Source organism: Pleurodeles waltl, chromosome 10 (genome assembly GCF_031143425.1).
Source record: "Pleurodeles waltl isolate 20211129_DDA chromosome 10, aPleWal1.hap1.20221129, whole genome shotgun sequence".
Lineage (NCBI taxonomy): Eukaryota > Metazoa > Chordata > Amphibia > Caudata > Salamandridae > Pleurodeles > Pleurodeles waltl.
The window spans coordinates 896,355,522-896,372,210 of record NC_090449.1 but is presented as its reverse complement, the minus strand read 5'-3'; the positions used below and the strand labels follow the sequence as shown (position 1 = coordinate 896,372,210).

Genomic DNA, 16,689 nt, shown 5'->3' with positions numbered 1-16,689 from the left:
AAGTATATATAGAAATGTAAAAACAATATTATTTTATGTAATTCTGTTTGTCAAGTGTTGAAAAAGAGGAGCTTTTCAAAATGTGTTTATAATCACCCTTAAATTGTACAAATGCCCATGCCCAATTATTTTCAAAGAAGCACTGGTTATCTGTCCATATCTTGATTGACAAATATGTAAAGCTTTTCTAGAAATCTGGAAGCAACTGGAGTAGAGTAGGGGAGTCTAGTCTGTGAAATAAATAACCATTTTGACAGGTTAGGAAAACCTGATATCAAATATTAAACAAATTACTCCTGAGCAAACCTTGCTGCTCACAAGGTAGGGTGCATAATAGTTAATGGCGAAAATTCTGACACAGTAGTAATGGCATGTTCTACCACTGACTAGGCCTAAAACTGACATTAAACATATTTAGAGACCCAACCCAGAAGGGTAAATTTCCATAGAAAAAAAGTTTTTTTGTTAGAAAAAACCTGACCCACCAGAGTTACCCTTGGTGGCATGCTTCATCATTGGGTTTCCTCCCATTCTGCTGCAGAACGAGGCATGCTGCGAGCGACAGAATACGTGGGAGCACTGTTGGTATGAACGATGTGAAATGCTAGAAAAAGATAGGAGTGGTGGGTCCTTGGTAAGTCAAAAATACTACCCTCTGGATGATACCATTAATTTAATATGTCTCACAGGGGCGGTATGATTAAAAACGGGTGTTAAGAGAGTGGGTATATTATGTACCTGTCCTCCTTAGTGGTCTACATGTTTCAGAGTTTACCCCTAAACTCCTCATCAGGACCAAAGTGATCTCCCTAGTATCACTCCTTGTGCGCCTACCACTAATGGAAGTACTATTACTATTCACTGTGGTAAGGTGACATATACAATGAAATTAAATACTACCCATCAGTGTCAATGTTCTGCTGGGCACATCTGTGGAAGAAAGAGGGAAAAATAAAAGACGTAATTGCATCTCTCTGGGGTGTGGTGCCGTTGTCACCATCACCCAGCCGAATGCCACCAGTAACTATACATAAAAACGAATACAAGACGTACTACATATAAGAAACACTACAAACACTGAAAAAACATGAGGCCCCTCTAATAAAACACACGTTGTGCATGCATGACCTACTTTCAGTGTTTATGCTAATGGCATCCTAGGTCCTCCGGAGGGTGGGGGGTTCTTGTAGTCACACACTGGAAAATATATATCAATAAAAATAAATAAATATGCAATGGAAGTCAAACCCAACGAGCAGATTGTTACCACTGCAGGTGGTCTAGAGCATAGTGCACTCTTACTTCTTCAAAGCAACACTCCCGCCAGTAACCTACTCCTCACCGAGGCAGGAAAAAAAGGGGGGGCAGGGGAGAGGGTATGTGGGAAAGGAAAGAAAAATGAAGGAAAATTACGGAAGAATAAATACAGGGAAAAAAAGGAGAGGTCAAAAAAAGAGAAGGGGGAAAAAGAGTGAGGATAAAGAGGGAGGATTACCCAACATAAGAAAAATATATATGCAAGAAAAAAATGGCTATAGTTAGGGCTGAAAAAAAGGGTAGGGAAGTGTCTTAATGGTGATTGAGGAGTCCAAATGAGTTAAGTCCAAATATAGTATTCGACATTTATTTGTCTTCCTCAAGTAGGGGGAACAGTTATTAATGTTGCATTAGTTGTCCCCATGGGATGTTTTTGTTGAGACCATGTTGATGAGTGCGTCATTTGAAGACCCAGCGTTGTTCCCTTTCAAGAAGGAAGGACTCAGACGTAACCTCCTTGTGATGTCGAGGATGACCCATTGGTAATCATCTACTGTGTGGGCGCTAGCGATGTAATGGGAGGACATTTTTGTCATAGCGCGGCCACACCTTAAGTTACTGCGATGTTCCCCTATGCGAATCTTTTCTTTGCAGGTAGTCATTCCAATGTAATGCATATTGCATGGGCATGTAATCATAGAAACTACTCCTTGGGTGTATCAATTGTTAAAACCTCTGATATCCCATGTGGAGTCTTTATTGAAAGTGACCCTCTTGGTTGCACGTGTCAAACGGCATACACTACAGTTGCCACATGGATAATGTCCTGTGGGTGGTAGTAGGAGGTTGGTGGTATTCAACCCTCTCTTGGGTTGGCATAGTTGGGTGTGTACCAGAATGTCCTTTATGATTTTGCCATGTCTTTGGGAAAACATAGGTTTGGGAAGGTTCAGGCGGCCGCTGTTCCGAATGCGCCAATGTTTGTTAATAATCTTATGTACCAGATTGGAGGCTAGATTAAATGTGGTGATACATATGGGCATTTCTCCTTTCTCTTTCGAAGGGGGGGTGTCCAAAAGGACCTGCCTGTTGTTGTTGCATGCTTGTTTCATAGCATGGCTGATGATTCTTGGGGGGTAGCTCCTAGACTCCAATTTGGATGCCAGGTTCTGAGCTTGCTGTTTGTAATCGGATACCTTGGAACAGTTTCTCTGAGTCTGATGAACTGGCCAAATGGGAGATTCTCTCTCAGATGGCGTGGGTATGCACTGTCAAATAGTAGCAAATAGTTCTTGGCTGTTGGTTTCTCATGGTTAGTGGTTTTTAGAGTGCCATTCGTTGCTATAATGTTTAGGTCAAGGAAAACCAGTTGTTCTTTGCTCTTCGTTAGGGTGAATTTCAGGTTGAGAGGATCCTAGCATCATCAACCCCATTTGGTGATTGGTCACTTATATCATGGCATTGCGCTCGCAATTGGTTGATTTTGATTATAAAAACGGCCACGCGTCTTGCAGAGGAGCTAAAAAGCGAAATCCTCACCATTGAGGTTCGCCTGAAAGCATCTATGTCAACAGGGGCTCTCAAATAACCCTTAGAGGAGCTCAATCAATCCATCAATGAGTATGATGTATATTTATAACAGACTAAATACCAAAATACTCAAGAAAGAGGATAGGTGTATAAGTGTAAGTCCTTCCATGTTAAAATGGAACAACGCTGGGTCTTCAAACTACGCGCACTCATTAACATGGTCTCAATGAAAACATCCCATGGGGACAACTAATGCAACATTAATAACTGTTCCCCCTACTTGAGCAAGACACCTAGATGTCCAACACCATATGTGGACTTAACTCATTTGGATTCCTCAATTACCATTAAGACACTTCTCGACCCTTTTATTCAGCCCTAACTAGAGCAATTCTTTTCTTGCATGTATATTTTTCTTATGTTGTATAATCCTCCCTCTTTCTCCCTCACTCTTTTCTCCCTTCCCCTTTCTCTTTTTTCCCTCTCTCCTCTTTTTTCCCTTTTTTCTCCCTTTTTCTTTCTGTAATTTTCCTTCATTTTTCTTTCCTTTCCCACATACCCTCTCCCCTGCCCCCACCCCCCCTTTTTTTCTGGCCTTGTTGTGTGACCTTTTTTAAGTTAACTGATGCCATATCAATGCAGGCATCTGGAGGGGCACCCATATTTCAGGGCCCTCGCAGTCCTTCCTTAGGCCACAGACGACCGCCATCTTTGAAGGTCGTCGGTCTAGTCTTTTACACGCCGACAAGCCTGGACGCACAAGTAGTTCTCCATTACAAATACTGGATCCCTACAGGGATTGCGGTAGAATTCAGGCCGCAGTGAGGTGAGAAGTAAGTTATTGGCGATAGTATCGCTTTGAAGAAGTAAGTGTGTACTATGCTCTAGAACACCTACAGTGGTAGCAACACGCTTGTTGGGTCTGACTTTCACCGCATATTAATTTATTTGTATTTATATATATTTTCCTGTGTGTGACTACAAGCACATCCCCTCTCCCGGAGGACCTATGATGCCATTACCATAAACATTGAAAGTAGGTCACACATGCACGTGTGTTTTCTTAGATGTGCCTCACATGTTTTAAGTGTTTTGTAGTGTTATGTAGTACGTCTTGTTATTAGTTTTTATGTATATTTACTGGTGCCATTTGGCTGGATGATGGTGACAAGGGCACCACACCCATGAGAGATGCATTTACGTATTTTATTTTTCCCTCTTTCTTCCACAGATTTGCCCAGCAGAACATTGACGCTGATAGGTAGTACTTAATTTAATTGTATATATCACCTTACCAAAGTGAATAGTAATAGTACTTCCATTAGTGGTAGGCTCACAAGGAGTGATACTGGGGAGATCACTTTGGTCCTGATGAGGAGTTTAGGGGTAAACTCCGAAACATGTAGACCACTGAGGAGGACAGGTACATAATATACCCACCCTCCTAACAATACTGTGAGACATATTAAATTAGTAGTATCATCCAGAGGGTAGTATTTTTAACTTGCCAAGGTCCCACCACTCTTTCCTTTCCTAGCATTTCACCTTGTTGATACCAACAGTGCTCCCACATATTCCATCGCTCACAGCGCACCTCTTTCTGCAGCAGAAGGGGAGGAAACCCAATGATGAAGCATGCCACCATGGGGTAACCTTGGTCGGTGAGGGTTTTTTTAACAAAAAAACTTTTTTCAGTGGAAGTTTACCCTTCTAGTTTGGATCTCTAAATATGTTTACTGTAGCTATAAACTACATTCAAAGACGTTCAAAGATTATTTTGTATATTTAATAAAAATCCAATCTAATGGCGAAGTAAAATGTCATTACATATGTTCAATTGTACAGATTGTACTTGGCCTGAATGTGGTGTGAAAACTTCTCATAGAGGAGAGACACTGGCATGGGTGCCTAGCGGTGTTTTTATTTTCCCTGCAGGAAGACAGTTAGGGGACGCTCAGGAACTTTATTAACTTCAAAGAGGCCTGTCACAAGAGAAAGAGAGCAGGAATGTGCAATGTCTACTAAGATATAGCATATTTCTGCTTTTCTATGATGCTGGTGCACTGCTTAGTGCAATGAAGCAAGAGTACCTGAGTTGTAGTCAGTGTAGTTGTATGTAACAAGGTATACCTTATTGCATAAAAGCTATTGTTGGAGGCTTATGTGCCAGAACACATTTGCACATATTCAAAGAGGAAGTAACAAGTGCAAATAAAGATGTTTCTCCTCATTACGGCAGCCACAGGCAGGTGTACTATATTGCTTCAAACCCATGTTTACTGAGCTAAGTAAACATAGGTGTCCATCAGAATACATGGGCAGATGGACAGGAATGTCCATGCTGTACCAATGTAAAGCCTCCCCGATGCTGGGTAACGCAAGACAGCACTACTAAAATAACATGCATATCCTTACTCATCTTGATTTTCATGGCTTGGTTAATCCCAACATGTATTTTGCATCCAGCACCTCATAGAATTTAAGGGGCCTTCCTGAGCTAGAAGGCATGCAAAAATGGCACAGCAAAGTTTTATGGACTTCACTGCGTCACTTTTAACGTCATTTTTAACACCTGCTCAGAGCAGGTGTTAAAATGATGCTCCCATAGAAACTTACGGGCCTCCTTGCACTTTGCCAAACTAGATTAAAAAAAAATTACGCTAATGTAGCAAAGCGCCACAATAGTGTCAAAAATGTTGATGCTATTGCGCTAATGATCTCCATGGTGCAGCATATATTAAATACTGCTCAACCATGGTGTCATTAGGTGCTGATAGGGGGGCGCGGTAAACGTGGTGTATCTGATCTGATGCACCACTTTTTCTTAAATATGGGCCTTAATGTTTTCCAAGGACTGTCATTTGGGTCTGCCTATCTAGAGACCACTAAGTAATCTTTCACTGAGGAGAAAACAACTTCACTTCCCTGCATGCCACGGTATGGTGATGCAACACTGTGACTTGCAACCTTCGAGCCTGTACATGCTGAAGCTATAAGGTGTGGTGCAGGCACATGCTAAGAACCCCTGAACAGCATGATCCTAATCTGTATTGAAGGAAAGGCTAACCAGGTATAGCAGTACCAGTGAGAGGGCTAATGAACAACGCTTTGTCCAAGTGAAAGTAACTTTTATGCCTGGGTAAGAGAGTTGTTAAAGAAATGCACATACTGACTGATTAGAAATTTGAAAGAATTGTGTTGTTCTCTGTGTTATATGTTATAAATATTATAATTCAACACAGTGCTAATTAAAACATTTTGTAAGTCAAATGCTTGGAGGATTATAGAAATTAGTTTGTCAACTGTCTATGTTCAAGCCAAAGGTAGGTATTGACGCACTGCATAAGTGCCACAAGCATAGGTTAGGTGCCAAATTAAATGTTTTAGAATTTCTGCACAGATTTACATATTGCATAAATTATGTTTTGTTGTAAACTGCTCTGCTAATTAGGCAGTGAGTACTCAGGAAGTACACCATTGTTTCTACATGTGGCCCTGGCACCATTACCTGGGTTTATAAAGGGTTCATAAAGATATCACGTGCATTTGTAGATGGAGCAATTACATGGGGTGCCCTTTGTCAGAAAATGGCCCTCTCTGAAGGGTCACCCCAACATTTTTGCCTTCCTCCTCCTCTTTTTCTGACATCATTTTTGTTGGCTTCATAACTCAGGGGACTTTACCACTGCTATCCAGTGCTAAAGTGGATGTGCTCTCTCCCTAAAACTTGGTCACAATGACTCATATGCAGTTGGCATATTTACTTTACTTGTAAGTCCCTAGTACAGTGTACTACATGTGCCCAGGGCCTGTAAATTAAATGCTGCTAGTGGGCCTACAGCACTGATTGTGCCAGCCTACTTTAGTAGCCCCTTAACCATGCCACAGGCCTGCCATTATAAGGGATTTGTGTGCAGTTTCACTGTCTCTTTGATTTGGTTTTTAAAACTACTTTCCAAGCCTGAAACTCCCTTTTTATTACATACAAATCACACCTACGGTAGGCCCTAGGAAGCCCAAATGGCAGAGTGTTATTTAAGTAAAGGCAGAACATGTACTTGGAAGTTTTACTTGTCCAGGTAGTGAAATGCTACAAAAATCAGATTTCACTACTGTGAAACCTGCTCCTCTCATGGGACAGCTTGTAAATTTCCTTATATACTTTTAAGTTGTAATTTCTGATTTGAAAGGAGTGGCATTGTCATGTTTGGTATGGTTGGAATGGCAGTCAGAAATCCTGCGGACTGGTGATGGTGGATTTAACATTACTATTTTAGAAATGCCACTTTTACGAAGTAGGCATTTCTCTGCACATACTGCTCTCTGTGCCTTACTGCCTATCTCCAATCCACGCCTGGTCTGTGCTGGTTGACAGCCCCCCTTGTGCATTCCACTCAGTCAGCCATAAACGCAGCCACTCATCTGCATCTGCTCTTAACTGCATACGGATGGGTCTTCTAAGGCAGGAAGGGTGGAGGGGCTCTCAATTGCACTTTAAACTCTAGTGGCCTGACAACACACAAAGGACTAATAACCCCCCACAGATAACCTGGCAGACAGGACTGGGTTGAAAGGGGAACTTGTGCACTTCAGAACCACTCTTTGAAATCTCCTCCACTTCAAAGGCACCTTTGGGTATATATACAGGGTCTGTGACCCCCTAAAATCATCCACTTCTGGACTTACAACTTGTCTCTGTCATAGGGACTGCCGTGCTGCCCAAAGGCCTTATTGGACTGCTTTTCTGGAAGGATTACTCTGCTGCTTGTTACCCTGCTGCCTGCTGGCAGCTGGCTCTGCCTTCCTCCCACAAGTGTTCCACAAGGGCCTGGACTGAGCTTGCCCCATTTATCTAAAGTCCCAGGACCATCAAATACTTCATCTGAAGGAGAAATTTCACAGTGCCGGAAAAACTGATGCAACACCAGCAAAATTTAAGGCAACACCTGCAGAATTGGCACAGCGTCTGTCTTGCAGCTGAAAAATCGCTGCATCGCCTGCCAGATCGATGCAGCACCTGTTACTCATCCACAGCACATGTTGGATTTTCCAAGCATCGCCACTGTGGGTCAAAATATCCCGTTATTGCAGTGAGGAACCCAGGCTGACCTCCCAGAAATCGGCGCATTATCTCGCTGCGTGAATAGAAATGACGCATCACCTTCACAGTGCCGGAAGAACCAACGCATCTATTAACTTTCCGACACATCTCCTCCTCTGTAGCCCTCCGCGTCATAGTTTTAGATGCATTCCAGGTACTTTGTGTTAAAAGGATACACCCACTGATTCTTAAGAACTGAGGCTCATCTAAACCTTCAGAAAGTGATATCTTGACTTATGCATATTGAATTATTGTCGTTCTGGTCTTATTTTATTTAGATAAATATTATCTATTGTTTGGAGTACTTTTTGAGGTGTTTTCACTGTGTTACTGAATGAGTTATTCCACAAATACTTCACACAATGCCTTCTAAGTTAAGCATGCCTGCTCTGTTCCAAGCTATCGGAGGGTAAGCACAGGATAATTTAGGTTGTGTTGTGACTTACCCAGACTAGGATTGTGTTCCCTACGCAGACAGGGTGCATACCTCTGCCAACTAGAGACCCTCTTTTTAAAACCCTTGTATTTGTTTTTAGTCTCTGAGTCTCCTTATTTGAAGGTGGTGATGTGAAGACATTCCTATTATTGTCTTTGGAATTACTGAAGAAAAGTACAGTATTTCCTGAAGATTTGCATTTATATTAGGTCCATGGCTTAAGCTGATGCCTTTTTTTGTACCACCTGTTCATCACACAAAGGAGTTGAACTGTGACAGCCCCTGTGGTAAGAGGTGCGTTGCAGGGTTGACATCATCATGAAGGATGAATGTATAGAAACCAGAGGTTGGCGTTACCTTGATTCATTTGCCAAGAAGGCCACCGCCACTGAGAATGCCACCACTACCGAGAAGGCCACCAGTGATGCCCTTGTATTGAAAAGAAAATGCCTTATTATTAAAGAGAAGTATTTTTCAGCAAAATGCAATACATGAAAACAAAACATTATCAACCAGCTGAGGGTGAAATCATCCTGGTTCTCATTCATAATAATTCACAATGTGAAAGCTGAGATCCAGCTGTGTGTTTTAGTTGAATACTATGGTGTAGTGTGTGTGACTGACTACTCAAATAGAGGTGAAATTCAGTATAATAATGATGATAAAGACACCTCCATTGTGAAATGTCTTAATGTGTTTGAATATTAGATTTGGTAAGTATCCAGCTCAATAGTAATGAGCTTGAAAAAATGAAAGAATGATTCAGTGCTGCTGGGGTTTGAATTGTTTTTGTATTGAGTGTTACTAATCCTGGCTATGTTAGTGTGAGAATCTGACTAATTATTTACAGAGCGAGTACCTCATTGTAGAGATGATAGAATTGATGGTGGATAGTGTTGTACTCCTCATCAAATACAACACTTGTCCACTGCCTTCAAACAACACTTACAATCTGTATGGAGAAGAGTTAGAGATCTGTCATCGGAGAAGTTGGTCATTAATCAAGTATTGTTGTATATACACTCATCATTAGAGTGTTCTACTACCTGAGGCACTTCCTCACCATTAAAGTGTAAATATAACCTTAGCAACACAGTCAGATTCAGATCCCATGAAGACCTCTTTAGAATATCACGTTTTAGAAGAAGTAACAAGGGTTTATAAAGTTTTTTATAAGCTTAAAAGAGTTATAGGACTTTCTGCAGCAAGGAAATATGTCTTGCTTAAGAATGTTTCACAATAGTCTCTAAAATACTGGGTCCATCGTGTTGACAAGGAGAAAGTCAATCATTAAATATGAAGTCAGAAAATATGAATAATTATAGCATCATCCTCATCTTCATTATGATAATCAATGTTATTATTTAAGGAAAATATGTACAAATCCTATAGATTTTAGTTTAACATCAAAAAGGTGACCTACTATTTAGATTGATAGCACAAAAGGTAAACATGGGTAATATAATTTTATATTTGAGGCTAGTTACTTCATAAAAATAAGACATTCAGTCACTTAAATATCACTTCTACCTTGTAAAGATATTTGAGAATTGAAATAAAGGCCAGATAAAGTTTGTCTAGCTGGGAAGATGAGACTGTAGAGAACGAGCACACTGAGTGAGAAAGTATTAAACACTAGAGGAAGGGGAGGTTCATGGGGGAGAGATATAGAAACTGTGATGGAGGGAAGATGAGACTGGAGAATGCAAGATGACAGAGGGAGAGAGGCAATGAGATGTCTTTAGCACTGTCTCAAGTCAGAGGACCCACTGTGTGTGTCACCCCTATCTTTCCAGACTGTTGTCAGTCTGGAAAGCTCATTATAAGTAAATGAGCTGATATTTTGATTACAATGAAAGCCTGTATTTTATTTTTATTTGAGGTAACCATGCAACATGAGAAACAAGTTAAATGACTTACCCCGAGATTTAGCTCGTCAGTGAGGTTGGTCTAAAAAAAACAATTACATTGTGACTGTACTGAAAAGAAGAAAAATGTTCTGTAACATCCAATGATCACATGTATTGTTTATGTAATGCAACTGTATTTGTACAATTATGTCTTACAGAATCATATGACGTCTTGCTTTGGAAAAAAAAAGCAACTCTGATATTTTTGTTGTACATTGTATTCAGGAGGTAACTTTGCAAATTCTTCACTTGTACAGAATACATATTATCCAAGATATTGTGCATGTACCAAAATTACAGTTCACTTGGCCTTACCAGAAGCTCTCCAACCTTTAACAAAAGATCACCCTGGAGAGGAAAATGCAGTTACAATATAGTTAGAAATGCAAATTGTCATGATTAAGGCAACCACACAGCATTCGAATTCTGATGAACACATCAAATATGAATAATTCTAAACTCCCCCCTATATATGGCTCAACTAGACATCACTAAGATGGAAAAACATCTATAGCAGAAATACATTATGTAGGCTTTCTATGAGTAATGGAATGTTTTAAAACTTTGGTTTTGAGCTTTGCTGTGGAAATGTTAAAACCACTGTATAAATAACATCATTAATGGAAAGACACTCATATAATTGTGAGAGAAAGTCCAGGAGACCATTCACTTAAATGGAAAGTGATTGATTAAAACAGCTATACATGTTTGTTACATGCTAGATGGACTTACTGCAGCGTACTACAGAGTATGTTCAAGATGCTTTGAATATGTCACATTAACATTAACATTAATTTCACGCAGGCCACTTTTTATTGTTAAGCATCATGGAGAAGTCCTGTTCAGATACTTGTTCCATGTCATTACTTTATTATTACTTTATTGTTTGAAGATGTCCGATGCATTGGAAGCACGGCATTGGCCATCGTGGAATCGTATAAAATAATAAAGTATGTCAAAAACATTGAAAGAAGGCAGCAAATGTTTGTTGCATCTGCTCTTAGGGGAACACTTCTTGGAATGGTTTTTACTGTACTATATGGAAAAAAACATTCAAAGATTTCTGACTTTAATTTTTAAATACTTTACTTTCAAGAAATAGCGGAAAGGTATGTGCTTTGATGCTCACATCCAGAAGTAGTAAATGGGTGTGTGCACTGAAAGAGGCAGTGAGAGCCTGTTAGGAATGTCTGTGGAGCTTCCAGGTCATCAAAAAAATAAATAAAAGAAGTAAATATTTTAAAAGAAAAAATATTTTAGAAAGGAAAGTACACATTTTCCAACTGGCCCTAGAACTGAAAGGTGCTATTTGTATGGCAGATATGCCCATGGTTCACAAGTAAATTGTCATCGCTTGCATAAAGTAAAGCCAGTTACTCAATTGGGCTGATCTCTTACCCCAAGCGTTAGTCTGTGGTGGACAGAAGCAACATTTGAATGACAATTTTATGGCAAGACCCGGAGGCTAACATTATGCATATTTCTCTATTGCCACCACTCACAGCAGCTCCTTCAGAGAATATAGAACTTAGAATTCCAATATAACAAAGCCAGAGAACCCCCCAATCCTCAGTTTTCTTTTTTGCTGCTGCTCCTGCAGTTAAGTACTATGAGTGGGGTGTGAATGGTAAATGGATTGAGTGATTACTTAATTAATATTTTCTATCTATATGTTATGTTTTTTTAGTATTATGTTCAAGGTGCAGTCATTTCATCACAGAATTCATTTAATCCTTTTAAATGGTTCATTGTATGTTTTATAAATGTTTCTCGATTTATATAGGCATGGACATTTAGGATGTTTTATTTGTTTCTATGTTTCTAAAGTGCTGACGTTTTCTGATATTTACTGTGTTTCATGTTTTATCCGTTGGGACGGTTCATTGTGGAGTGACCTCACGCAGACCAGTGTTATGCTAAATAGGTGCTGACTGTGCTGTCTTTGCCATGTTGAGAGCTTGCAGAGGGGACTCTTGACTTATGACAATGTCTCTTGAATTCTGTCCTCCTGCAAGCCACGTAGGTTTCTGTGGCTCTTGAATCTCGCCGCAAATATTTATATGCACTATTCCTCATGGTTGGTTATGACTGGGAAGAAAGTGCAGTTGGCATTTTCCTTCTCTTGCCGCTTGGATGTTGAGTGAGAGTTTTGCCGCTAGGATGTTAGTGAGTAGATTTCAAAAGCCATTATGAGTTGCATCCCACACTTTTTCTTTAATGCACTCAAACTAAATGTTTAGATTCTGAAAGTGAAATCTATTAGAGTAGATTCCATTTCATTGGCTGAAGATCATTTAGGGCAGCCATATTTAAAGATTAGGAAACTCTGGATGTCTTTCTGGAAAAACATGGAGTTTTAAGATGACATTTATAAATGGCAGTTACTACTAATGGAATGAGATCTGTTGCATCTAGTAGAACTGCCAGTGGGTGTTCAGGATTTGAAGTCAATAGATTTGAGAAAAGCTGATATTATGCTTGCAGAGATATTTAGATATTAGATTAAAGTTATTATTAGAATAATTTGAATTTGGCATTATGAGTGAGGACAGGTTTTAGGCAGATGAGGAGACAATGCCGAAAGACAAGTTAAAGATTGCTTTAGAGAAAGTCTCCTTAGACATAAGTTCAGAAATGAAGAAAAAAATTGAGGCTATGATGTCATGTTATAAAGTCACCCCTCAAGTGGAAAAATGTTGGTCTGCGGGTAAGACCACCCACAGTATTAAGCAAGGAAAGGTGTCAAGAAAGAGAAAGCACCTGTTTGAAGAGTTTTCATAATCTTAAAAAAGGAAAACTATGTTGGCAGAACATGGAAGTTGTGCTTACATGAGCCAAGAGAGTGTTGAGGACACACACAGGAGGCAATATAAAGGCCCAAGCAGAGAAACTAAAAATAAGAAGAAAGGTCATAAACATAAGATGGTACATTGTGACAAATCTTCGGGTAGTGCCGAAGTTGAAATAAGCTGCTCTTCTAATTTTGAATCAGTTGAGTCAGAGAGTGATATGTAGTTACAATTAAGGAGACAAATGAAAACGGGGAAAGATGCTTCTAGTGACGGTTTATTCAATCTCATGTTTGATTCAATCTTTGTTCCTTTCCTTATAAGGCATCCTCCTTCACCAGAGTGGTCCTCTCTGGAACATGTTGGAAACTATCTGCATGCTTGAATGAGAAAAAAAATTCCTAATGAGGTCAGGTTAAGTTTGGAACGTCCTAGACCTTGTTTAGAGGATAAAGTTTTGGTGACTCCTACATTGGATCCCAAAATCTTGGCTTTTTTTGGCAAAGAGGGGCGTAACCTGCATTTGGGGTTAAGATAAAGGACTGAAAATGTGCCAGCACTGCCTTTCAGATGTTGTTGGACCACTGACAAAGATTTTTGATATTGTTGAAGAGGCACATATTAAAAATCCAATGGTGGACATTGAGGATCTTCCTCAATCGGTCTTAGGGGGTGGTATGTGTTTTAGGAAACGAAAATACTGCCCTCTCTATGGAATGTAGGAAAGGCATACTGCTTATAGAACCCAAATTGGTAGGTTTGGTGAATAATGAGGCAGGTCGTTCAGCAAAGGGGCTTTTATTTGGAGAGAAATTCATTAAAGCTATGTCTAAGTTTGTAGGAGCCTATTCCTCTATCCAAAAGTCACAGAGGGCTGTTAAGAAAGTATTTCAGGATTATGTTTTTTAGTGGGGCTGGAAGAACAAGGGGTTGTTTTTGAACTGAGGATTGCGAAATATGAGAGCATCATTTACCTCTGGATATGGACCCATAAATTGTTCTTGGAAATCAACCTTCTACCCACAATGTCAGCATCCAAGAGGATGTGGAGGGGATAGCTATCATCGGAACAGAGGATCAGGTAAGGTTAGCCCTTACTGTTATCTCTGTAAAATTGGTCAGCAGACGTGCCCAGTTTTATCACAACTGATTTTGAGTGACCAAAGACCCAAGGGTGTTACTTATGGTGCAAGGTTATTGCATGGATTTTCAGAGGAACCAGTTCAAAGTTGGGTTCCCAAGGAAGTTCAGTTCAGTCCAGAACAGGTAGGGTTGAGCTGAGCCAGAAACATGGAGGTTTTGTAAGCAATATTTTCTTAGTGGAAAAGAAAGACAAGGGAATGAAACTGGTGATAAACTTGAGCAGTCCCAACGACTGAGTGGTGAAATCACCAATCGAAGGGATGCATATGTTAAGGGACATTCTACAAGCAGATTGGATGACACGACTGGATCTGAAATATGCTTATTGGATGGTTCTGATTTGGGAACTTCACCAGAAGTACCTTATGTTCAGGTGGAAAGACTTGGAAATTAGTTTGCCTTTGTTTGGTCTATTGTCTGCCCAGTGGTGTTTCATAATGATGTTATGTCTTGAAGCATCTTATCTGAGAGAGGGATTTGATTGATTATGTATCTAAAAGATATTTTGATCATGGATCAGAGCAATGTGAAGGAACATACTCAGATGGCTGCGCAGATGGCTGTCAGTTTCTAGAATCATTAGATTTTGTGGTCAACAGGAAAAAATCTTGTTTAGTACCATGACAGGAGACTCAGGGAGTCATTCCGGGTCTGGCGGACCTGAGACCATGGCGGTCCGGTCTGCCCTATTCTGACCGAGGCTGAGCTGCCGCTGTTCAACTGCCGACACCAACAGATTGCAGTCAGTCTGGCGTTTCCGAAGGTTGTAATCCCCCAGGGCAGCACTGCTCTGAATTTCGAGTCCCCAGCCACCAACCTTTCCATGGCGGTTTACATTGCAGTGGAAAAGCTGGTGGAATGGGAGTGCCTGGGGCCCCTACGGGTCCCTGCACTGCCCATGCACTTGGCATGGGAAGTGCAGGGCCCTGCATGCACAACCCCATTGTGCATTTCAATACCCGAATTACTGGCAGTGAAATGCGCGACGGGTGCTGCTGCACCCCCTGCACTGCCACATTAGTGCCACCCCACTTCACCGCAGGGGCGGTGGCCGTAAACACTGTTTTCACGTCTGCCGTCCCTGTGGTGAACTTGGAATAGGGCAGGCGGTGTCCCGGCAGCACTAGCAGTCAGGTGGTGGGTTGAGTTTGGCGGGCTGCCTCCACCACCCACAAAATTCAAAATGACCACCTCAGTTTCCAGAATTTCCAGTGAATGTTGTGGAAATGGTTTTGAAGTTACTAAAAGAAAAGCTAAAAAAGGATAAGGAAAGAAATTCAGAACGTTTTAAAACATGATTAGATTTTTTTGAGGATGTAGGCTTGTGAGGATGACCTTTTGTTATCTACAATTCAGGCTATTTAACCTGCTCCTTTGAATTACTGCGCTCTTAAGAAATTATAAGTGGTACATTTAAGAAAGGGAATGAAATCAGAGGTGAGGGATGTGCTCAGATGGTAGTTGAAAAATATGGAGGCATGGAACGGTAGAGCAATTTTCAGAGTGGTCGCAGAGCTGGTAATGGCCTTTACAGAGATAACTCCTCATGGCAAAAAATGTACCTTTTCATTCCCTGCCCAATGTTTATTCTCCAACAAGGCAAGTTCAACCCTTAACGTTCTTAAGTTGATAGTTAAATTGTCCAGGACTGGGCTTCACTCACCAGAGGGGAAATGGTCTGAAAAACAATACAGGGTCTCTTTGTGCACCCACTAATATAGCTGACGATCTAACATACCTCAATACGGCCCACTGCAATCCATGGAGAAACACCCAAAGTTGAGTTCTCCAGGGATAGAGGATGCCTCTACAGATATGGTCCAGGAAAAATAGCTTGAATCATGGAAGACAACCGACCTACCATTCTCACTAACATTTCTCATGAAATCATATCCAAACTGAACACTTTTGGAATCTCTTTTCTTATTTTTTTTAATTTTTCCTTGGGTAGATTCAACTGACCCTCGACTGTACCCACCAAAAATCATAAAAACAGTGATTCCTGGTTCATGGTCAGACATGCCTTCTGTTTGTTCACTGCAAACCTAGATCCTCCAACAACTGCACAGCCATCCTCACTTGACTTCCACGTTTAACCTGTCCTGATCCATTATTAAAATGTTGTCCAAATAAATCAGCAGATGCACACTTCATTCTCTTAAGTACGTCACCAGGGAGCAAAGCACCTTTGTAAAAGACCATGGAGTAGAAGATAGCCCAAAAGGAAGATTGACAAACTTTCAAATCTTTCCATTCCACTTGAACGGTAGTCATTTTTTATGTGGTTCCAAATTGGGACTGTCAGATAAGCATCCTTCAGACCCAGACGAGTCAGCCAATCTCCTGTCTGTAAAACATCTCTCAGCATATGCATCCCTTCCATCTTGAAATGATGGTACTCTACCCAATCATTCAGATATCTCAGATTTATAACTGGTATCATGCTTTGCCTTTCTTTTCTACTAGAAGAATATTGCTTACATAACTCCACTCTGGAGAGCTCAGGTATGGTACCCTATTCTG

At 40.6% G+C, this 16,689-nt stretch overlaps 1 protein-coding gene across 1 annotated transcript in view; it reads right to left on the bottom strand.

Annotated features, from left to right (window-relative positions):
* Positions 1-16,689, bottom strand: part of LOC138260830 (ranaspumin-like) — a 58,359-nt gene that overhangs the window by 2,033 nt on the left and 39,637 nt on the right. The window contains exons 8-10 of the mRNA XM_069209255.1: positions 10,550-10,582; positions 10,245-10,274; positions 8,682-8,753 (exon numbers count right to left, since the gene is read on the bottom strand). Coding sequence (XP_069065356.1) covers positions 8,688-8,753; positions 10,245-10,274; positions 10,550-10,582 — 129 coding nt within the window. The 3' untranslated portion in view covers positions 8,682-8,687. The remainder of the gene's footprint in view (positions 1-8,681; positions 8,754-10,244; positions 10,275-10,549; positions 10,583-16,689) is intronic.